Source organism: Plutella xylostella, chromosome 18 (genome assembly GCF_932276165.1).
Source record: "Plutella xylostella chromosome 18, ilPluXylo3.1, whole genome shotgun sequence".
Lineage (NCBI taxonomy): Eukaryota > Metazoa > Arthropoda > Insecta > Lepidoptera > Plutellidae > Plutella > Plutella xylostella.
In genome coordinates, this window is record NC_063998.1 from 1,400,823 (window position 1) to 1,424,541 (window position 23,719).

Below are 23,719 nucleotides of genomic sequence, written 5' to 3' on the forward strand. Positions count from 1 at the left end.
TATATCTTCTACCGCCTTAGCTGAGCCGCCGCGCCGTCCGTTTCGGTGCCAGACAACACACACATAACCTCTCATTTATTTCTTTTGTTTAGTTATAATGTCTTTGTGTTAATTTATTACTGTTTTTCATTATGCTTTCTTTTTTCTGTGTGTGTGCGATGGCACGGAATAAACGTTTATTATTATTATTAAGGTAAATAACGTAGAACGTAATTTCTATACACAATACTGTCTGGTTACCAGTTGGAATTTGCTCAGATTATTTATTTATTGATTAAAAGTGTCATTCAACGGAAAAAGAATTTCTACACAAATAAAATTTAATCCTGAACCCATTTGATTTATCAATCAGACCTGTCACTGGACAATTCCGGCTTCGACACAAATCCTCTGCGAATAAAACCCATATTATACGTTTTAACGTGCAAATTGGTAGCAAACGGCATGAGGTTTCAGCTAACGACGACTTGTCGCTACGTACGTTCGTCTAGTAAAGGTTTCATAGTTTGTCGAAAGCTATATATAAAAGTTTTTTCAAATCTATAATGCATGCTGATGACAGAAAAAAACGTAAACTTTTTTCGTCTAAATTTATGTATTGCACATCTTTTTATGGACGTATAATAAATACATCGTCAAGCGATATTATGTCGTTGGCCTGCATACAAACCAGTAGTGACTTAGCGACATGTCGCCCGCTACCTATTCGCACATAACTCGGGAACAAACATAAATATGTACGCAGTAACACACTGACTGTTTTATTACCACTACGGAATGTAGTGATGACATCTAGGAAAAAAATAATGGGCCTGCGACGCCGGCACTGACCACATGAAAGTGGGCCTAATGTAGTGGGTGTTAAAATGTTCTTTTGTGTGACGAACAAAGGTAGGAGAAGACCTGCATTGCGTTTTGCATCGCTTCCGTTGAATCTGCAGCGTCAGGTAGGGGCTTGGTCCCTTCGACTGTCGGATGACTTCTTATCGTGTCTGTGACAAGCACTAGACCTATAGATAAGGATTCGTCACCATGGTGAAAGGATTGTCCAGATGTCCAGTCAGATTAACGTCAGTTGGTCGCTGACACCTTAGGGTGCCCCGGACGTAAGTATATTTAATAAAGAACTGAGCCGCGAGTACAGGATTCGAAACCTCCGTTTACAATTTTTGTTAGTTCCAAAAGTGGCATTTGTTTTTTCCATATGTTTGTGTAGATTCGAAAATAGTGACAGTTGACGATACGTTCTTTTTTCATATGTTTGTGTAAATTCGAAAATAATATCGAATCTTGTGCTCGCGGCTCTGGTGATAGGTCACTCGTGGCTCCTTTCGTGCGCCTCTCAAGAAGATGCTCCTTGCGCTTTGGTGACTTTGGGCAGAACAAATTAATTAACAATTTTTTCTAAATTTTCCAAAAGCTTTTGGTGTTATACCTACGTATAATATGTAGATAGAGCAGTTTAGTTAGCTTGTTAATACATAACTTCAGGCAATAGTTTCACGGTAAAGAAGCCCCCAAAACGTTTCATGTTTAGATCTTTATAAAACTTATGAACAGCTTCGCAGAAACTGAAAACTATACGTACTTACTAGAGTTTCTCAATAAATACATAAGCTTCCACGTAATGTATGTAATCCCCCTGTTTCAAGAAGGCTATGATTTCCATAACATACTTAATACTTACTGGGACTTATGATTCCGTATAAATACAAAACACACAGGCCATAAATAAAGGCCAGGTAATAGTGACAGGTTGGTTCTTTGCCGTAATCTCCACCTTGGCAGGCGAGTTGCAGATATCACACAACACAAACATTTATCCCAAGACCCGAGGGTAAAATATCTATGTTTAAACGAATATCTTCCCCGGCTGGGTATCGACCCCGGGACCCTCGACATGACAGTCTGAGTCACTAACCACTGCGCCGTACGATTGTCTTGATACAAAATACTGTAAATAAAGCTTTAAAAGCTCACCCTACTGACCCGTTTAAAATATACCGTCCTGTATATGGCTCCAAGGTGATTCTCGGGATTTTAAGATGGATTATGGGTTGTCCGGTGTCAGATTATACGAAGCTGCATAGCAATTAAAGACTGACTCCTATGAGTGTAATTATAAATAACATTTATAACTATACCATGTAGCGAACCTGAGTAGGTATGTTATGCATGTTCAGATAAAATAACAACGCTTACGTGAGCTTTTGTAGGCAATTTAGGTTATTATTAGGTCTGATTGATGATGAATTTGTCATCAGCATTTCGATACTCATATCACTGACTATATCTAGCTTGGGGTCGGATGGCTGTGTGGTGTGTCCACACATAAGTTTTATTATTATTATTAATTCTTAACTATATATTCCATGATGCTATATGATTATTTATTTCTACAAACTTTGTCTGATTAAAGGGATTAAAGCTTTGCCAACTAAATCCGATTAAATATATTAATGAAATTCTTTGTAGAATACCTAGTGCATCATCCAGGTACCCAATAGCGATGAGAGTCTAAATTCGCGCGCATTCTCGTGAGAATTCGCTGAGGCGAGGTCTGGAGCTTCGATTACTCTCGTTTTTTTCTGCCAGCTAAAGACAAGGCGGTGATTCATAGTACCATATACCTGTAGATAGATATCCCTGAGGGGATTTTCCTTTAGGTTTAGTATGCAATTAAGTATAGTTCCTACCTACCTACATATTATAATGTTTAAAAAATTAAAAAACCGACTTCAAAAAACCACTAAAATGTAAGAAATAATTTAAGGTTTACACAAATTCTACTCGTATGAGGCAGTACAAATATACCTAAGCAGGAACTGTTCTTTTTTGATGTTGGTGCGGTGACAAAGTAATCTGAAGAAATATGGCACCAACTTCAAAAAAGAACAGTTCCTGCTTAGGTATATTTGTACTGCCTCATACGAGTAGAATTTGTGTAAACCTTAAATTATTTCTTACATTTTAGTGGTTTTTTGAAGTCGGTTTTTTAATTTTTTTAATTATTATTTTATTTAATAGTTTTAAGTTTATTTGTAATAATTTTCAATCAAAAGTAAGGTGCAAATGATACCAAAAAGTCCTACTAATCAATACGAATCATTCAAGCCTAAACACGAAGTAGTTGCTATATACCGTTGAGGAGTTCCCCTGACTGCCTTCCGTTTCCATCATCAGATCAGCTCAAGGTCACCATCATATTTTTTTGTTATAAGAACTATATTTACGTTCTTAATTTCATTAGAATCGGTTAATATGTGCCCAAAATGGAAATTCATACCCTGTTTTTACCCCTTTACCCACCCTTGGGGATGAGATGAAATTCTGAAAAAAAAATGGGACCACCTGGGAGCTCAACCCAATACAACAAAAAAAGAATTTTCAAAATCGGTTCATAAACGGCGGAGTAATCGGTGAACATACATAAAAAAAATATATAAAAAAAAAAAAAAGATCCCGACGAATTGAGAACCTCCTCCTTTTTTTGAACTCGGTTAAAAATAATACAAAAGTAATGCCGAATCGAGGTCTTTTGCATTCTTAGGGCGACTTGCACAACAAAGTTAATCAAAATTAAATTGTTTGTCTCATAGATTTAATTTTTATTATCTTTGTTGTGCAAGACGACCTTAATCACTAACATAAGATTGACAGTCAAGCCTTACTGGTTGCTGGGTAGACTGAGGTTCTTTAGTGTATTCCATCTCATTGGAAAGCATTTTTCTCCGATCTAACTATCTCTACCTCGGCTGGAAACGAACCTGGGAACTCGGAAAGTCAGCATTATATACTAACGACTACACCTACACCTATTCTAATAGAATAGTTTCAAAATTGTACTTTATCATTACCGTTTGGATTTAAAGAGCTTTTACGATTGTTCAAATATTTGCTAGGAAGACCAATAGATCAATGTATTCCTCTAGCTAGTCCCAACTATCCTAACTTTCGAATGACATGTTTACTTAGACAAGGTGGCATTGGTGGTGGCAGACACCGAACATGATGTTTCATAACCAGCTGAGTAAATCAGATTTATAAGAATGATTCTGTTTGATAATTTCTACTTTATTAATAAACTGAATCGATTTTATTCGGTAAGAACTAAAGACCAAAAAAGCTCATCTAAATAGGTATGATATAATGTACCAAGAATGCGGAAATTCACGCTAAGTATACCAATATTAAATATTCATAAACCCAAAGTTTATCTTGAAAAATCGCTTTTAGTGATAATACCGCCTTTTTTGTACCTATGTGTTTGTATATAAGGTTTATAAATGCTGTTATTGTGTACAAATAAAAAATATTCTATCTATCTAAAGTAATATCGTCATGCGAGCGTGTGTATTTAAAGTGAACAAGCAGCTCTAAGCTTTAGCCCGATAGTACCTATGTCTATTCGTGTTAACAACCATTCATTAAGATTTTCAACAATAGCAGTTAAATGGTACACCTCAGAATTAATTGAGAGTGATTTGTGCTTTAGTTTTTATCTCTCGAGACGTCGGCATACACAAAATGATTCGTCTTAATAACCATTTTGTTATACTAACGGTTTTACATTTTGATCTATTTGTAAAATAACCTTTGCTTTGTAAATTACCTACCTATTTGTTTTTCGATCCCTTAGCCTGTAAAAGCTGACCTGAATATTTCGGTAAGTGTATGATTCTTCCATAAGTAGATCTACTATAAATATAAGTATAAAAGATACGTACCATCACCTACTCTAAACGAACCATAGGAAGTTTACCTAAGCACGAATCTTTCTTCCGATCTACATTGCACTAATGCAATCGCGAGACCACCGGGGTCGATTCCCGAATCCACTCGATTTCGTAACCTTTCGAAACATCAACGTGTGACGTCAAATATCCGAGTGTGCTTTGTCCTTTCGCAATAGACCACCGAGGTAGGTAGGTGAGGAGGAAGTTGTTGAAGATAGGTGGCTCGTGCTGAGTGGACGGATATAGGGATGATAGGGCCACGTGCTAGGGTTAGCAATGAGGGGCTAAAAGCTTGCGCTAAAATTTCAATTTTGGGAAATGAATTTGAATAGAGATGATAAACTAGTAGGTATTAAAGACTTGCCCTAAAAATAATTGGGTAAAAATATTGAAATTTGTTTCATATTTTATCCATTTTGTAGCAGCGCAGCGGTCCAAGGTAGAAATGCAAACACACCTAGGTATACATACAGTACATCATACATACTATAACAACATTGCGTTCATCCCCTCTTTCCGAGGGCTAAAAAACACAATTGAAATAATTGCCCGACATAAATATAACCTGAAAATGATTAAAAATAAAATTGTTAGCACAAAGCGAACCAGCAATAACACGCGGCCAGCACGCACCGGCCGCAATAAAAACTAACTGGCAACATTACACAAACGGACAACGGGCAATCGTTGTTAAAATTCCAATAATTTTATGTCCATCCGGTGACTTAAAAAAAATATAACTTGTCGAGCGACACATCAGTCTGGTTTTGCAACGAGTTTTTTATTGCGATGCTGCGATGGAATTCCGAATTGGTATTTATTTCTTTACTTTCTGAACTAGATACTATAACGTACCGCGCTGTTGCTTTACGATGCGGATGCATCTAAACTTCCGTCCTTTCTTTTAACCACACCGATCACAAATTATGAAGTAGCTTTAGGTAGGAATGTATAGATGATATCCAAGGAGCTTCTTAGGCCACTTCAATCATTATTAATTGTCTATGTTTAAACTGAAGAATTGATAATTTCTCTAGACTTAAAATCCGTATTTTTTACAGATTATGAACAACAGAAATAATAAAATACAAACTCAAAGACCTGCCACTGCCAACAGCAATAACAATATGACCGTTGTTAGTTGTAGAACTTTTGAAAATTCAATCAATAAATTATTACAAGCGTGAGTGTGTTTGTTGTAGATCGATTGTTCCCTCCACTCTAGTTATAAACCATTAATGTTTCAGGCGAAAACAATTAGCAACTGTTGAGCTTGAAAGTTAATAATCTGAAAACATTAAAGCTATTAAAAGCTTGCGCGTTGCAATAAAGTTCGGTACGTTCGGGGTTAAAACTACAATCCTTAGCAGCTAGAATTTGTTAGAATCATTCAATAATAGAACAGAATATTTTCGTACTTAAATTTTTGCTGTAGGTATTATGTAATAAGATAGGAAAGCGTTCTTGGTATTAATTATGGTTTGTAGCGGCAGCAGCCATCACGTGCATTCACACACCTGTTTTGACACACTTTTTTGACTACCAGCTACTTATATTTTCGCCACTTTCGAAGATGTCCACACTCGGTAATGACCAAAACCGGGTATCCAGCTCCTCCCACTTGATATTGCAATGGGGTTACTCTACATGACGAAAAAACTTTCGGAGCGCTTTTACGCGAGCCACGACTCTACATAAATCTCCTTTTATTTAACGTTACCATTTCACGACAGCTCTCGTTCATTTTTCGTCAGTATAGATATAGAGTGATCCCCTGGAGGCTCGATAGTGGCAAGTGGACAAAGACAGCCGCCAGCGTGAAGCCTATCATCATTTTCAGGTTTCCTCGCGAGAATGTGAGGCGCGGGCGAGTCATTATACACCTACTTGAATGCTATCGACGGTTCCATCTCGATTCCTTGAGAGCTTATTGTAGGGTTAGTTTGCATGGGCTGTGAATCGGAAGATTAATTTAATGCGTTTCTTTTGTTTTTGTTTGGTTCATTTATTTTATTTAGGAAAATGTATTAGATGTTTAAACTTGGCAATAAGCCCGCCTTTGTGTTATTTGATTTGTAACTGTTCTCTTTTATGTTTGCTTGTGTATGTGTACAATAAAGTGTATAAATAAAAAGTTACAATCCTCTTATTTGCATAAGCATAAAAATACAATATTAAAATTATTGTACAAACGGTGGTCTACGAGTGGAAACCACTGGCAAGCATAGCGTGGGACGCCCTCCGGTCCGCTGGACCAACTGTAGACAAGTTGCCGATAGTGGGAGGTAGCTAGGCCAGCACGGGTCTCCTTCCAATGACGGAAGGGTTTAGGCCTAGTCCACCACGCTGGCCTAGTGCGGGTTGGTCATAAATACACTCACGGGCAGTGAAAAGGTTCCACTGAGAAAAGCACCAAATTACTCCTAAACGGAAAAAGCAAGCTTAATGACGCCTTCTGCAACATTGAAGCACATTTAACAGAGCATTAGGATATTACCAACTAAAAACAGTAATATTTTGTTAAAATTTTAAATTAAATGTTTGAAAAAAGTGGGGTTGTTTGGTGTCGGAATTTTGTGAGTGGAACTTTTTCATTGGCCGTGAGTGTATTATTAAAACGAAATATATATAATGGGGACTGGGAAGGTTATTGACAGAGAAATTGCCATATTTATTTTGGCGGTTTTCTTTCGAACTCCCGATTGAAATATGAACCGGAACGAATATGCAAACGAATAGCCGCGAAGTCAACACAAACAAACCGACAGTGCGCACCGCGTATTATTGACACTTGTATTTTTCATATTTTAAACCGACTTGAAAATAGGGGGAATAGAATACATATTTCGACGGTCGAATGGCGTAGTGGTTAGTCGCCATGACTGCTATGCCGAAGGTCCCGGGTTCGATTCCCGGCTGGGGCAGATATTATTTTGTTTAAATATTGTTGATATTTATATTTAATATGTATCTATCTATGTATTTGTGTAGATATATCAGCTGTCCGATGCCCATAACACACGCTCTGTCTAGCTTAAGGTCGGATGGCCGTGTGTGAGATGTCCCCACGTATTATTATTATTATTTAACTGCGTCTAACCTGCTAGCGAATGATCTAGTGTGTAAAGTGTGTGAAGTAATGTACACTACATTCTAGTGTAAATACCTATATATCTATTTATTCTCCTTCACATTTATTTTTATTTTATTTTATTTTTTTCGCACTCAGTAATATCGACTAACCGAGCGTTAGTGCTAGCAAACACTTCCATGATAATGCTCAGACGGCAGCCGGTTTCGTAAAGATGGTTAGTGTTAATTGTTGATTAGTAACATTTAATCTCATGGTACGTGCAGGTGGGCAGAGGTACAATAGATGGTCGCGGTAGTTCTGATACACTGATTACAGGTGTAATTAAATTGACGTTTCTTATGTAAGTTTATAGTATGTGATTAGAATTTTGTTAGCTGCTAATAAAATTTAACAGTTAGTTAAACAAATCACATGAAATACTTCTTTATTCAGCGTTTTTAAAACTGTCTAATACACATACCTACATGGCTGGCTCATCTGTTTATTCAGAAACACAATACGATACTATACATAGCAGTCAACGATGATAGATTTAGATGAGGATTCCTAGTCAGATGTGGCTTCCCTAATGGATCAAATCAGTAACGATGGCGACTGACATTGAATATTGGATCGATGCGTGCACGTTACAAGTGGAATAGGTATTCAGCATTTCATCACACAAGCCGAGAGTGCTGACATGCCGAATATTCGACTTGTAATGTGCTAATATTCAGACAATATTCAATGTTAGTGGCTAGTAAAAAACAAAAGAAAAAGATCTTGACGAATTCAGAACCTCCTCCTTTTTTTGAAGTCGGTAAAAAAGTCATAAAATTAAGCTCACTTCATGAATCATGCGTAGCATAAAATTTTAGCGAATTAAGGGGTAATCAAAACTCACTCACTTTTATGTGGTAAAAGCAATGAACTAATATTACTGTAAAAGTAATATTAATCAAACCAACTTTTCGCTTTAAACTTAAACAGTATGTCGTATCAACACAACTAAATAAGATTGGGTATTTGTTTTATATCATACGGGTCCATTTTATAGTATAAAGTAAGACATCTTTTATGACAAGAAAGGGTCCACGTTTGAATAGAACCCTTTTAACGTCTTTATTAAGAGAACTTGTATAAAAGATCGTAAAAACAAATGGATCCTACACAAAGGACCATACTCGTAATAAGCGTTTTTATAGTAGTTTTGTACTTAATTTTTCATATTATTTTGCATTTGCCTCTTTGTCGTGTAGCTACTCTACATGAAATGAATGTCTATTTTATGTTTCATGAGGTCTTCGTATAATACGGGGTGGATTTATTTAAGGGTTATTTTTTTAAATGGTTTAGATTGATTATTATAGACAAATGATTGAAAAATTTACGAAGTACCATATTTTAATCAATAGAAACAAAAGTAATTACTTAAATACTATGAACGTTTATCCTGATGTATGGGTAAAATTACATATTTATTTGTGTCTCTACAGAAGGATAAAAAAGGTAATTACTTAATTAAAAACTATCTATTAAACTCTACGAAGTATTGTTATTCGTAGTTCCGATAGAAATATGTGGGTAACATCTTAATAAGTGTACTTATAGTAACTTATAACACTATACCATGCGTAATGAAGTCACTATTTAATGAAATTCAACAACAGCATCGAACCTAAGTTGTACCTACCTTATATCGATTGATTCATGATTGACATGATAGTGTTATATTAGTGTAGGCATAGAACAACACGTTCCTAGGTGTACCTACCCAGGGTACACACTGGTTCTATGCATTGCATTCCTCTGAATGTTGTACTTGTATGTAAATAATTATATTATAATAGCAGTTCACTCACTGTCACTTGTCAACTGCTATTAGAAAGCAATAATCTGCTTGTAATTTTGTAAATAAGTTATTACAAACGCACCGTACGTGCGATGAAAGCTAGACTAGACTTAAGTTTATGGTTTGATAGATTTACCATAGCATACAGCTACATTACCTATACTGGAAGGTATGTTAAAGTTATAACAGAACCTGCCAAGGAAGCCCTAAGTTGTTAGAAGGATACGTCAATACAGTTTGTCCTTGACGACGTGGTTGGAATAAAATTACGAAGATTAATTTCATTCATGATACGTTACTATGTAAGTTTGTAACTGACTGTTGAGTCAGTTAGTTAGTTGTTTGCTATTGCTACACTATGGTGTGGTTCCGTGGTGGTTTTGCTACTATGTTTAGTTGGCACAAGTTTTGTATTTGTGTTCAGTTGAAGTAATAGCTATGTAATATACCATCTGTGTCATATTATATGACTACTTCTGACGCTCCAAAATGGTCACGTTGTAAGTCGTTCTCCATATCTATTACTGCAAACTGCAAGATGGTGATGAACTTTATAAACCACCAATCGATTCTATTCATAACATTTATTAGTTCTTATATTTAGCCATCAATATTCGTATTGACCAATAAATTAAGTTAAATTAGGTAACATAGGTACATTATAGGTAACGTTCTACTTCCATCGTCCAAGTGGTCTAAACCCAGCAACGAAAAACATTCTAACTCTCCACTCTGAAACCCGATAACCATGCTTGCGCAAGTCTTAACGAAATTAACACCTAACTTATCTCTTCTGTTGACCGTACACGGGACGGAAATAAATTAAAAGTAGAACCATACCGGAGAGGCGGACGGGAGTGAACCAATTTGCCGGCGTCTAGATGCGTGATGAATATAAAATATTTTTATCTCATTTGCTTCTGCAGCTAAACAAGCAGTGGTGATGATATTTTTGTAGTATTATCAATGTTTGTGACGCTTTTTTGTACGGTATGCGTTTCATGTTGCAGTAGGTACCGTGCCGTAGTGAGGTAAAGCCTCTGTATATACTTACCTACTCTATGTAAATAGGAGATAGTATATTTATAAGTCAATATAGAGGTATTAGAACCAAAATGTAGAGGTATTAGTTTAATAAGTGCATCAGTGTGTCCCGCTATTGCCAAATAGCACAAAAAGCACAAAAAGCACAAGTCCAAATTGATATCTTTGTAATAAAATTCATAAGTAGATATAGGACTCGATTCTAGATAACTATCTACATCCTCATTTGTTTAAAGTATCATAGCTTTTTGACATCTAGATGTTGACAGATATTAGAGTTAGGTATATCAAAAGTAAAGATCTTCAATAGGCTAGGTATGGTCAATCGTAGATAAACGTATCGATAGATAGGAGGTTGATCTCAACTAGGAGCCGCCTTCACCAGACAGCTCTACCTAAGTTATCGATGAACATTAATTTCACAATAAATTATCATTTCCATTAAGTTTTTAAAGCTCATAAATAAATCTTTATTACCATTGATATCGACGACACCGATTCTTGAATCGATAATTATAATACACCGACTCGTACACGAACAAAAGTTTTTAAATGAAAACAAGCAATAAATAAAACCTGATTATCAGATTCAACTTAACAGTCTGATATTTTGAGATAAAAAATAAGAATTCCAATGCGGTAGAGTGCCTAAGTAAATATTAAACAGTTGTTGATTCATGTGTAAAGAACAGAGGGAAAGATAATAAAATTCCTGTCTGAAACTTCCTAATTCCAGATGTCGTAAGACTCGTAAGCGTATAACAATTTATTTTTTACTTACAACAGTATTGCAATGCAATTTTGCTATTCAGCGTTTGTCCCGTTTCGTTGGCGGGAAAATAAATTGTTTTGCATACTGGCACGCGTAGAAAATGAGTTAAACTTTACTTTCTCAACATTTTCTATTTTTAATTTTAACCGGCACGTGGGTGCCCCGAATAGGTCGAGTGGGAGTGCGCTTTCTGCCATCCATCTTTTTAGACAGTTGCTCTATATTTTTTGTCGCTCCCTTTATCAGTTTTTATGATGGACGGTGGACCACGCAAACCTTTATTGACGACGATGACAAAATATTTATTGTCTTGGGATTCATAATAACTGATCTTAAGTGTAACTTTTTAAGATGAATATGAATAACTTAACACATTGATGGACACTAGATTAACGGTGAAACTCATAAAAACGCACAACATTTTTGTATGGGAGTTGTGTGATGATCTGCTGGTGCACATGCCGGCACACTGCCTAGACGCAGTAAAGAAATCACGACGTCGATGACCGTTGTGTGCGTGTGAGTTCACACTTTTTTCTGTATGAAAAATTATTGCTGTGTGAAAAAAAGGTACTCTGGGTGCACATATAACTTTGAAATCCTTCCAAATAAAGCACAACAAGATGGTCTTCATACAAACTCTAGGTAAAACAGGACTGCATTGACCGTTGTTGAAATAATTAGAAAAAGAGCGGGGACTGCATTCGACGTTGTGATTTTTTTCTAAAAGTGTGGAGGACGTCAAATGCAGTCAGTGTCCGTCAGTGGGTTAAGATAGGTAGCTACATTACATTCACATATAATATTTAGGTAATTTAAGTTAAGCACAAAACTTAATTAAACGTTTTGATTTCAGGAACATCAAAATGGCCGCTGCGCTGTATGTCCCTCTGCTGCTGGCCCTCATCTCCACAACGCTGGCTGGTGAGAAAAAAAACTAAATTCAAATATAGAAAAAGAAACTCGTTCTTCAACAATTTGACGGTAATTTATAGAAGTGTACGGGCGTTTAACAAGTGGAGGCGTCGGCCGGTGTTGCTACAAATCAACAGTCTTTTATAAAGCCCCGGTAAGCTCAGAACTATGCGTTGAAATAATCCCGTGTGTAGGTTTAGGGACCCGTGGTGGGGTAATAGGTTATAATATAAAGGTATGTAAGAGGTTTGTAACGTTGCCCTCGTAAATGAAATTAATTATGATATGTTGGGGCTTTTTATCCAATATTATTTTAGGCATGGAAATGGTATAATACTCGTACCTTCAGATATCGCACACCTAGAGTATGAAAATTTTCAAAGTGTGTCAGTTATACCTACAGCTAGGGCCTTGTAAAACATGATAATAGAGGATATCATTATTAGCAATTAATTATACCTACTAAAGCATGCCCTTATACCGCTAGCAAAAAAAAAATGAGTGTGACAGTTAAGTTAGATTTATTCGCCAAATAAATATTACTAAGAACTTCTAGTGCATTCTTCGCAGTGGCTCTCAATTGATTAACAGCCAATGTTTAATAGGTACCATGTATTGTAATGTACGGAACCATTTCAAACATGATTCTGAATGGTGTAAAAGCACACATGTCTATTTTTGTTTGCCAACATTAAGGCGCGTCTCGTTTATCTATGTGTGAGTAGCTACCTGTTGGTATCCGGATATTTGACAGGTCTAACAAGCCATTAACACTCTTATTTCATGGCTATTAAGATTTGTATCTAATGTTATTGTATAGTCCTGCAGCTGGGACTGCTTATGACCGTCACGGTAGTTTTAGAACTAAAATAAAATGTAAAAAAACACTTGTTGACTGTCACATGTCACTTGATAAACTGACCGTGCTCTTAAAAATACGCTTTATGGTGAATTAAAATTTTTATTTTATTTGAATAATGATAGATTCCAAAGTCCAGCCTCTCGATTACGTTTTATACACATTATAAAAAAAAACATGAAATTTGATACACCATGTTATCATTAAATTTGTTAATTATATATACCATCAATCGGTCGATCGCGAACTTATCCTGTGAAAGAGCTTTAGGTACTTAAGCAAAATTATCATTTACTATGTGTGTTTACCTAATATTTATAACGAAACTGTAATTAGAAAACTGTAAAACTTAACATTTGATTCGCATTTATTCTAGCAACCTTCAGTCACGGCTCAAAAATACAATAATATTCAAAGATACCTGGTATAATCAATTTTGAAACATATTAATAAATTTTATTACAGATCCTAATGTTAGTGAATTGTACCTAGACCTTAATACTATAGCTTTAAGTTCAAAACTACGGACAACAACTTTTCTGAATTAGAATCGAAAATTCGAGCGTGGGTATCGAATGATACCGAACTCTCAAGGACTTCATATCAAAGTTTGTTCACTCGTAATTTGAACATTGATGAATTTGCCGACTTCGATCCTTTATTATTTACTTAATATAGTTTTTATTTTAGGACTTAAAAATAAAGGGTAAGTACTTAAGTTGCCGTGTGTTTTTTTCTTGACTTAGGTATCTCTATCGAAGGTAGATGGGGGGTTATTTCAGATATTCGTAAAATGATTAAATTCCAATCTGTATAAATCACCATAAGCTCATAGTTGAGTCAAGCTATTGCTCACATAGCGGTATCCAAGGGTGCGCCAAAATCCTTAAGATAAGGTAGAATAGCAACAACCTTAGTGTTCTGATTTAAAACCTTAGGGTGCTTACATAGAGAATCGGGTTCCCTGTATCTACGATTATGCGAAAGCGCTCACTCACGGAGCATTTCCCGGATTTTTAAATGTCATGAGCGCTTTCGCATAATCAGGTTATCGGTATAGGTAGATACAGGGAACCCGTTTCTCTATGTAAGCACCCTTATTTCTGATACGATCCTTCCGATAATCCATGATCATATAGTTCTATCGGTTGACGAGACCATCAGGATACAGATGCAGGGTGTTGAAAAAGAGGTATAAATGTTTTGTGTAAATTGTTTTTAAGTCAATAAAGTAGTATTCTATTCTATAATAAAGTAAATGGGAGTGACTCACGCACTCATTCTGAACAACGTTTGTCCTACGAATTTTGAAAATTCATAAAATACCAACTAGTCAAACTTATATGCCTTCTTTCTCTTGGTAAAGATTGCAACAATATCCCAGTCATCACCGTCTATTTTAATTCCGCAGACATTTTATTATTCATGTCGAAGCACCACTCTCTCTGCAATGCAGCTAGATATTATTTGATTGGCAGAAACCCAATTATAGTATTGGACTGCACGTTTCATCATACTAATAAACTCAATCCGACATGAAATGATATTAATTTGTGTAAATATTTATTTTTAGTTCCGCTCGTTTGTAGTAAGCATAGTCATTTAATCGAAATTTATCTATGCTGTATGTGAAGTGGGAGATAGGATACGTTATATTCAATAATCATCAAATATTATATAGTTTGTAGACCAACAACAATTAAGTATAACGAATACAACCTTACACTATGTTTAGATTTGATTTACTTAATGAAAAATTTGCTACCTAAGTACCCATAAAGTTTTTTTCTCTTGAATTTCATGGAAAAAAATCGGTTTACAATAGCTACTAAGGTATATCTGGTCCGCTATTTAGATGACAAAGACACTCCGTGTTTCAAAAAGGAACCTTCAGCTAATGTTGTCATAATGCAAATCTAAAGCTAAAGCGAGACAGTAATACATTTAAGGTCGACCTTAGCTTAAAATTCCTTTGTGCATCTCAGCCATAGAGTTATAGTATTTACTTACCTCTATATCAACTCTACACATTCTCTAACCAACCACCCCTCCCGTTCCCCAGAAATCGAGATGGAGTTCACAAAATGGCCGGAATCCGTGACCGCGCCCGTCGGCGACAAAGTCACCTTCGAGTGCAAGGTGCGGGTGCCAGCAGAACGCCTGGTGTGGCGCTGGAGGCACCTGGCCGAGGAGTCTCAGTGGCAGCCCGTTCAAGAGAACTACCAGAGCAATGAGGTGTCCACGCGGCTCGTCGTGGAAATGAGGAGGAATACGAAGGACAAGTATTATCAGGTGAGGGTTTGGATAACGGAAGAAATAGTGAGAAGTGTTACTCGTTGGAAGGTTGCCTGGAAGAGAAAGCTTTTAACGGCATGGTCACCTTTTCTACAGTGCATATTATACATTCACTTCTTGGCTGATGAGAATGAATAGCTGTATTTGAAGTATGTTTTACTCAAAGGTTCTTATATAAAGTATTACACATTACACGATATAATCGTGTGTTATTATCCTTTGACAATTTGTTCTGCAAGAATATCTAAGTACTTTGAACTAAAAGGTTCTCTGTAGGTAAAGTTCACTGCCTCTACGTGACTTTCCATACCTACGAAGCGCTTATCATAAAATTTCATTACATACTTGTTGAATTAGCAAAAACAAAAGCTTGCTATATTATGCACGAACTTTCAGTCTTGTAGTCTAGCCGCTTTGACGATGTTGTTGACCGACCTGGGACTTAGCTGCTAATCTCACAACAGCTGTTCAATGCTAATAAATCACTGTCTGATGCAAATAAGCTCCAACAACCTTTTCATTCCCACAGGTATTCAGTGTCGGGCAAAGTTTGTCACGTGTTTACATGACACTTTAGTTTAGGGACTTATATTTTATTCGCACGCACAAATACACATCCCGTAACTAGTCTATTGCAGAAATAGGCCTCCTCAAAGACTGGAAGATTATTGCCTTAATCTCCTCGCATGTCAAGCGCATTTCTCGAATATTAAAAAAATACTGTAACTACTTACACCAATAGTTGCTCAGAATCACGAGCTTTGCACCCCTTTTCAACTTACATACCTCAGCCCTTTTTCCATAACACTCTGTCCCTATAACTCAAACAACCCAAATAACCCTCCCAATTCTTCCAGTGCGTAGTCTGGTACGGCGCAGTAGTCCTGGCCTCAGTGCCGGCCCGGCTCACCGTGGCCCAGCTGGACCTGACGAGGAGTGTCCCGGAGAAGCGGGTGATCACGGCCCCGCTCCGGAGCCCCGTGGCGCTGCACTGCAAGCCGCCTGCGTCGGAGCCGCCGGCTGAGATCAGCTGGTTTAAGGAGGTTGAGGTGAGTTGGTTCGGTAGTTTTATATGTATTGAATCTTGCCCTGTATGCTTGGTTCGGATAAAAAAGTTCTGTGGTGAGAATTTGACGATAAAAAATAAGTTTACATCCAATCTAGTTTTACAGAAAATATAGGAAAAAATGCATATCTACTTAAGCTGCTTCGGATAAAGCTTTTACAAACGCTGCTTTGACTGCATATGCATATTACCAAATATACCAGATTTTGGTGTCTTTTTTGTTGCCTACAATATTCAGATTACATTTTCATATTTTTCCTGTAAACGCCTATCCCGAAAGACTCATCCGAACCAACATACCAGCTTACCAACTACAGCCATCTAAAATCCACCTCTATTCTCCAGGGCACCAAGCAGCGCGTAGAAAGCACGCGAGGAGTCCTGATCATAGACAACGCGACGCCCGACAGCGGCGGCTCGTTCGGCTGCACCGCCACCAACGCGCTGCTGGGGCAGACCGTGGACCTGCCCGAGCGAGTCGTGCTGAGGGTGCAGCATGAGGGCCGCAGCGAGCCTAGGTAAGGGGATTTTTGTACTGTCCAAATATAAAAATATACCGTCTCATATGAGCGGGCGTTATAGCTTCGGTACAAAGGAGAAATTTGGCTTCTCCATTGGCCCATATACAAGAACTCGGAGATATATAGCATCTCTGACGCCTTTCGAAACATAAAGGAATGGATCTAAATATCGAGGCCACTCACGGCATTATCTTCAGCTGCCAGATTTCTTGGTTTCCAATCCCTTGGTGCCTGTGATGGCTGTGATATATGACGATCAGGACGCTCTTAGCCCTGGTGACTGTTCTTACATACAAATCACTATTAAAAATGTATATACATAACTACTGAATCTAAATGTAATCACCAACTCAATCATCATCGTTCTTCTCCAGGTTCCTTGAAACAGAAGATTACGTAGGAACAGTGAACCGAGACGGAGTCTTGACCGCTCCGGTCAGACCAAACGAAGACCTCTTCCTGGTCTGTGGAGTGGTGGGCACGGGGGTCAAAGTATATTGGTCCAGGGACAACAGACCTCTGCCAAGCAAGGCGAAGGTCTCCAATGATGGAACTCAGTTGACGGTCGGCTCGTTCAAGCATGATGATGCGGTAAGATATGACTTCTTGTAATTTGAATTAAAATATGAATGACTTTTCTGGAATTCCTATATTTCAGTTAAAAGCATTAATCACCCCTGAAACTCTGAAGCATCTCTGAAAATAATTTAATATTCAATTTCAGCTTTCATTAATTTCATCACGAAATAATAATCATTTACAACTTCCAAGGAGCACCATCCTATATCCTCGACCATCTTCATAGAACCACTACCTACCCCCTATCATCACAAATCTACAACTTCAATAAACTACGTTACCTCTCCAGGGCATCTACACCTGTTCATCAGGCAGCCTCCGCCGCTCGTGGAAGGTGACAGCCCTGTCTCCAGCCCGCTGGCAGGGGTCCATGGACAATGTGAACGCGACTGAAGGCAATGGAGCCAGGGTCTCGTGCGGCACCCCTCAGGGCAACCCCAGACCTAACGTCTTCTGGCTGCTTAACGGAGAACCGGTGAACCATGATAAGAGGATAAGGACCACTGGTAAGTGTAGTGTTTTGTTTTTGAGATGGAAGTTAAGCTTATTGATTCGTCTGGGCTGCTAAACGCAGAAGCATCAGCATAAAAAGTTAGATAAAAAATAAGTAGGCATCTTTTTTCGTAGCAAGCTGCAGACCTATTCGATAGTTACATATCTACCTTTATTTTAATGGGCTCAAAGAAAAAGTCAATAACTTTCTTTCTTATTTATTTTTTAATGCTAGCTCCTTGCGAGCTTAATGATGACTTTCTTACCGACTGTCCATAGAATAAAATATGCTCTAGACTGCTTGCACACCACATCCATTACCCTCATTTTCCTTTCTCGTCCCAGGTTCAGAGCTCTACATAGAGCAGGTAGAGAAGCGTCACGCGAGCATCGTGCAGTGCTTCGCGTGCAACGAGCTCGGCTGCGCGTACGACGCCGCGCTGCTGCAGGTCTTCCCCATGCAGATCTCTGACCAGGTAATAAAAAAAAACACACACACAGATGTTTGACAGGCGAGCGCCGCTCCTTAGGTATGGATTGTTAATTGCTAATGTGTCGGTGTTGGTATAGTAGCAGGTTATTGTGGACGGAAGTGTATCTATGTTACCTCCATCAGACCAGGCACTAGTCTTCTTATACAGATCTCCGATCACGATCAGGTAAAAGTCTTAAACATGCAGATCTATGAACACTGAACAGGTCCAAGCAGATATCTGAACAGGTCCATGCAGATCTTTAACTAGGTAATAGTGTTCTCATTCGGATCTCTTACTTATAATTGATCTCCACCAATGAAAGGTTGGATGGAAGATATTGCTTTAAAAAATAAGATCGCCTTTGTATGCAAATATAGTAGGAATCAGTGTAGCGCATCCATCTTGTTAAGAGCTAAATGCATGCCAAGGTCTAATGAAATCAAATTAAATGGCGGAACGAAGCCAAAGTTATTAATTTCTCTAAAAAGCTCGCGACTAATGTAACTTGGGTGCACTATATTTACCATCATCCTGAAGCTGTACTAACTTGCGCCATTTTTCATGTGTTTTTCGTTTTTTTGTTAGGAATATTCCGTGGACATGGGAAAAAAGATTCACCACATGTCAAGACCTCCGAAACGCCACGGGAAAACCTCCAGAAAGCATTCAAGCAAACGTGAGTTCATCCTTTCAAAGATTTTTACCTTAAATATTTACCTGAACATGTGCATTAGTAGTATAATATATAATGTCAAATCTAAATAGGTGTACATGCAAAAAAATATAATTATGTAACAATGAGACAAGTACAATTTCAGATATTATTATAATAAAAAAATCGGCTCTCCCTTCCGAGCCGGTCTGTGTGAACAGGCCCAAATCGATAAACTGCGAAGTTTTAAATGACAGATATCAACAAAATATTTCTCATTTATATAGGATTTGATATGTGGATTTGGATATAAGTAGGTACTTGATTAAAATACAAATTGGCGCTTATTGAAGGCATTCACTTGTCTAATGGAAGTCTACCTAATCAACGTCAACGATACCGTTTACTACCATTTTCAATATAGTACCTAACTCTATCTAGGATAGCCTATATCTATCGATTACCGATTGGCAGTTACTTTCATACTACTATTTTGACATATTGTAACTTTTTATTCAAAGTAACTACATAGTTACCTGACGTCGCGTCGGCACATAAAGTTATTAAAACTTGCAGTCAATAATGTAGTCTACTTAGTAGAAAATTACAATATAGTTACTTCTTACTTTACCCTTTGTGCACTTAATTACATCACGACCCATTACGTCCCCACTGCTGGGGCACAGGTCTCCTTCCAATGAAGGAAGGGTTTAGGCCTAGTCCACCACGCTGGCCAAGTGCGGGTTGGTGGACCCCAACACAAGCAAGCTTGTGCTGAGAGTGTTGTCGGGTAAGTGGGCAACCCGACTGTCAGATGTTTTCAAGCCGCCCGAAGGCCTCTGACTAGGCTTAACGACTGCTGCTGAAGCAGCAACCGGGACCCACGGCTTAACGTGCCGTCCGAAGCACGGAAGCGTCCAGAAAAGCACCACTTGAAATTGGTCACCCATCCAATGGCTGACCGTGTCAGTTGTTGCTTAACCTCAGCGATCAGTTACGATCACTGAGGCCCGCTCGACTACGGACGCTTCACTGACTGACTGTGCACTTAATAACATGTAATAAAGACTTAATAGGTACATAAATAAATCAGTATCGCGGTACTTACGTCGTCGTATCTAATGTTAGCTCTTTATTTATTTAGGTCAATCTTCTTTTATGTAACGAGACATAATAATACTTATGGCAGCACATTACGCTCAAGCCTACTTACGCAAAATGCCTTTTTGCATTAAGTATGTTATTTACCTGGATCATTACCTAATATTCTAAGGAAAGTACAAGGGAAAACGAGCACAGATATAAGTAGAGTTTGATAAAATATGCCGTAATAGAGCAACCCTTACTAATAATAAGATTATATCGTCTGAGTGACTAAACAAAAACATGTCCCATCTCCAGTTTTCATGAACTAGGTACCTGAAAAAAGCATTAACCTACCTTTGGTATCGTAGTTCGTAGATCAGTAACGGCTGAACTGATTTAATGAGTCGTTCTTAAGTTTTGACTTCATTCCATAACCCGTTGCGACTATTGAAATTCGGTATGATTCTATTACTTCTGGTAACTCGAGTGACAAAATAGAAGGCAAGCGGGACCTAGTACTAAGTAAAAATTAAAAATAAGAAAATTAGACAGCTCTTTTCAATATTAAAAAAAATATTATAAGCTTTTGGTAAGAAATTTACTAACGTACAAACTCCATTTTTCTCCAGTCACCTAATTACAAACTATGTCAGGCAGATAATTTGTGTAGTCTGCTTTTAGGTCGCAACTTCCAGACAAGATCGGGACGTGACAAAAATGCCGATGAGAATTTCCAACTAACTTATGATGTGAAATACGTTTCGTGATACTTTTAATACTGAAAATCGAGTTAGGTAGTACGTATAAGCTATTTCCAAGAATATAGAGATGAGCTTGAAAGATTGAAGAGATGAGCTTCGTATGTAGGAAAATCAAAGCTTACTTCAGATTGAAACTGTTTAATCAAATACTAGGTACGTGTATTCCAGTATTAAAATAATGCCGCATAAATAATGATTCCTAAGACAACACCACAAAAACCCTTTAAAATGTACTAGGACAACAGGATCCGCAAGGAGTAAACATGACTTTCATTCGCAGCGGTGCTGGAGCCTCCCTCGCGGCCAAACGTCACACGAATGTCCGATGAGAGCGTCATGATCACCTGGTCCAATGGGACTAAGGGACTGCAGATTGTGTTCTTTAAGGTGAGTCCTGTTGTATTTGTAGTATCCTAGAGTAGCCACGTCTGCCTTGTATTTGTCTAAAACCAACATCAAGATGCACATCTAATAAGTTTAGTAAATAAATAAAACAAGCCAGCACATCGCTAGTCTGCCACTCGCTAGAATATTGAAGCGTTTTTTTTTTCATATATACACAGACACAGTCTCTTTTACAGCAGTCATAATTTCACTAATAACCCTTATACTTTCTGCTATTAAAACTCAGTTATCTTATCTCAAACGAAAATATACAGACTTCCCCGACCTAAATCGCTAAACAATTTCAACCGCCTTCAAAGTTTCGCTTCAAAAGACATAGCGAAAGCGTTTCACCAAATGCCGGTTGCAGGTGCAATACATCGACGCGACGAACAAGAGCAACACGTCGCAGTGGAACACGTGCAACTCGGACATCCCGCCGCACGTGCACTCCTACGAGATCACCGGACTCACGCCTGACCGATATTACAAGTTAGTATGCTGTGTATTAGGACGATGTACTTTTCTTCGCTGTCGGTGACTCGGTGAGTTTAAACTCATAGAGCTACAAAATCGGTTCAAATCGACTTGAACAAAATTAAAAGTTTGATTCAATACTACGACTCCAGTTGGCAGATTGAGTTAGCATCGGCGGCGGGCGTATCGTTTTAGCATTCCCTTCCATTATAGTTCAGTTCAATGGAGTGTTCACAGTTTGATAGTTTATATCTATTTTTGACGAAAAAACGTCGTTTGGCTTCCCGGCGTAGTAACTTCAGTATGCGCCAAAATCACTAACGTCGCAATAATTGTAACGGTTATTTATTTCTTACCATAACTTTTCTAAATAGCCTCAAAATCATAAATATTTATTTAGACGACACACTACTTATTTCCACAATAACCTCACACACACACTCTCGTCACCAGGTTCCGTATCTCGGCGGTGTACTCCAACCAGGACAACAAGCAGGGCCGCAGCACGGGCCGCTTCCACCTGCAGCGCGGGCAGTACCGCGGCCCCCGACCCCCCGCGCTGACCAACGCCACTGCACTGTCGCCTAGCAGCATTGTTGTTAATTGGACTGTGAGTTTTAGTAGCAAGATTGGAGTGTTTTTGTTGGATATCGATGAGTTTTCTTTGTTATTATATTGGTGAAACTTGGAGAATGAAATAAGAACACTATAAAACTGCCGCAGTACAGTATGGTTCATTACCTAATTAAAATGACGTACCTACCTAGCTTGCGAATCCAGACGGAAAATGGTCGGGCAGGGATGTTCTATGGTATTTTAATGTATCAATAGCAATGCATCAACTGATGCTTTACATCGGTTGAGATACACCAAGAAACGCAATAACTTTAAATGTATTGCATTCATCAGTCTATGTTAGTTTCTGTTTAAACTTTTTAAAACTTTACACAGTTACAAAAGTGCTTAGAAACTACAGAACTTAAGTAACTTCTTGGAAGAGTAAAAAACGTAGGTACTGCCTCAACTTAAAAGGGAACCAAGTTTCTGATAAATTAGTTCTTGGAAAGTTAATAAATAGAAGACTTACGAAGTTTTCTGCAAAACTGTACCTACTTATAATTTGATGATAGCAAATTCTTTTGCGTTCGACAATATTTTTAGGTTATCGAAAACTTTCAAGTAAGTACTTACCTTGTGTGACGGACGACTGACAAATATTCCTCTATTTTAATTAATACCCTGGCATTCTCATTAACTTTATTCAACCATTCCAGTATTCGATCGGCAACAGTGTGCCAGCCGACGGTTTCTACATCCACTACCGGGACATCTCGTCGGCCGGAGAATACGTCAAGATGGCCGCCGCGGGGGACGCACGGTCCGCCATCTTGTCTCACCTCAGCGCTGACACGGGCTATGAGGTCAAAGTGCAGTCGTATACTGTACAGGCGCCGTCAGAGTTCACTAGTATATTGGTGAGTTATTGTACTGTTTTATTATTGTCGTTAGGAGGTAACGAGGTCTTGAAAGTGCTGGCAAGAAAGCTAAAGGCCCTGCGATTAATGTAATACCGATGAAAAGTACATATATCTTTAACACTGCGAGGCCACTTTTTAGTACAATCCGAACGGTTTTCTGTAAATTTTGGTTATTGAGGGTATTGATAAGATTCTATATAA

General features: G+C 38.0%; 1 protein-coding gene across 1 annotated transcript in view; it reads left to right on the forward strand.

Moving 5' to 3' along the window:
- The window catches only part of LOC105387050 (interference hedgehog), a 33,781-nt gene that overhangs the window by 4,062 nt on the left and 6,000 nt on the right, over window positions 1-23,719 (forward strand). The window contains exons 2-13 of the mRNA XM_048627346.1: window positions 12,334-12,401; window positions 15,314-15,543; window positions 16,404-16,595; window positions 16,958-17,130; window positions 17,508-17,724; window positions 18,002-18,218; window positions 18,550-18,680; window positions 19,266-19,356; window positions 21,460-21,566; window positions 21,934-22,055; window positions 22,494-22,650; window positions 23,315-23,515. Of these exons, the coding sequence (XP_048483303.1) occupies window positions 12,344-12,401; window positions 15,314-15,543; window positions 16,404-16,595; window positions 16,958-17,130; window positions 17,508-17,724; window positions 18,002-18,218; window positions 18,550-18,680; window positions 19,266-19,356; window positions 21,460-21,566; window positions 21,934-22,055; window positions 22,494-22,650; window positions 23,315-23,515 (1,896 nt within the window). The 5' untranslated portion in view covers window positions 12,334-12,343. The remainder of the gene's footprint in view (window positions 1-12,333; window positions 12,402-15,313; window positions 15,544-16,403; window positions 16,596-16,957; window positions 17,131-17,507; window positions 17,725-18,001; window positions 18,219-18,549; window positions 18,681-19,265; window positions 19,357-21,459; window positions 21,567-21,933; window positions 22,056-22,493; window positions 22,651-23,314; window positions 23,516-23,719) is intronic.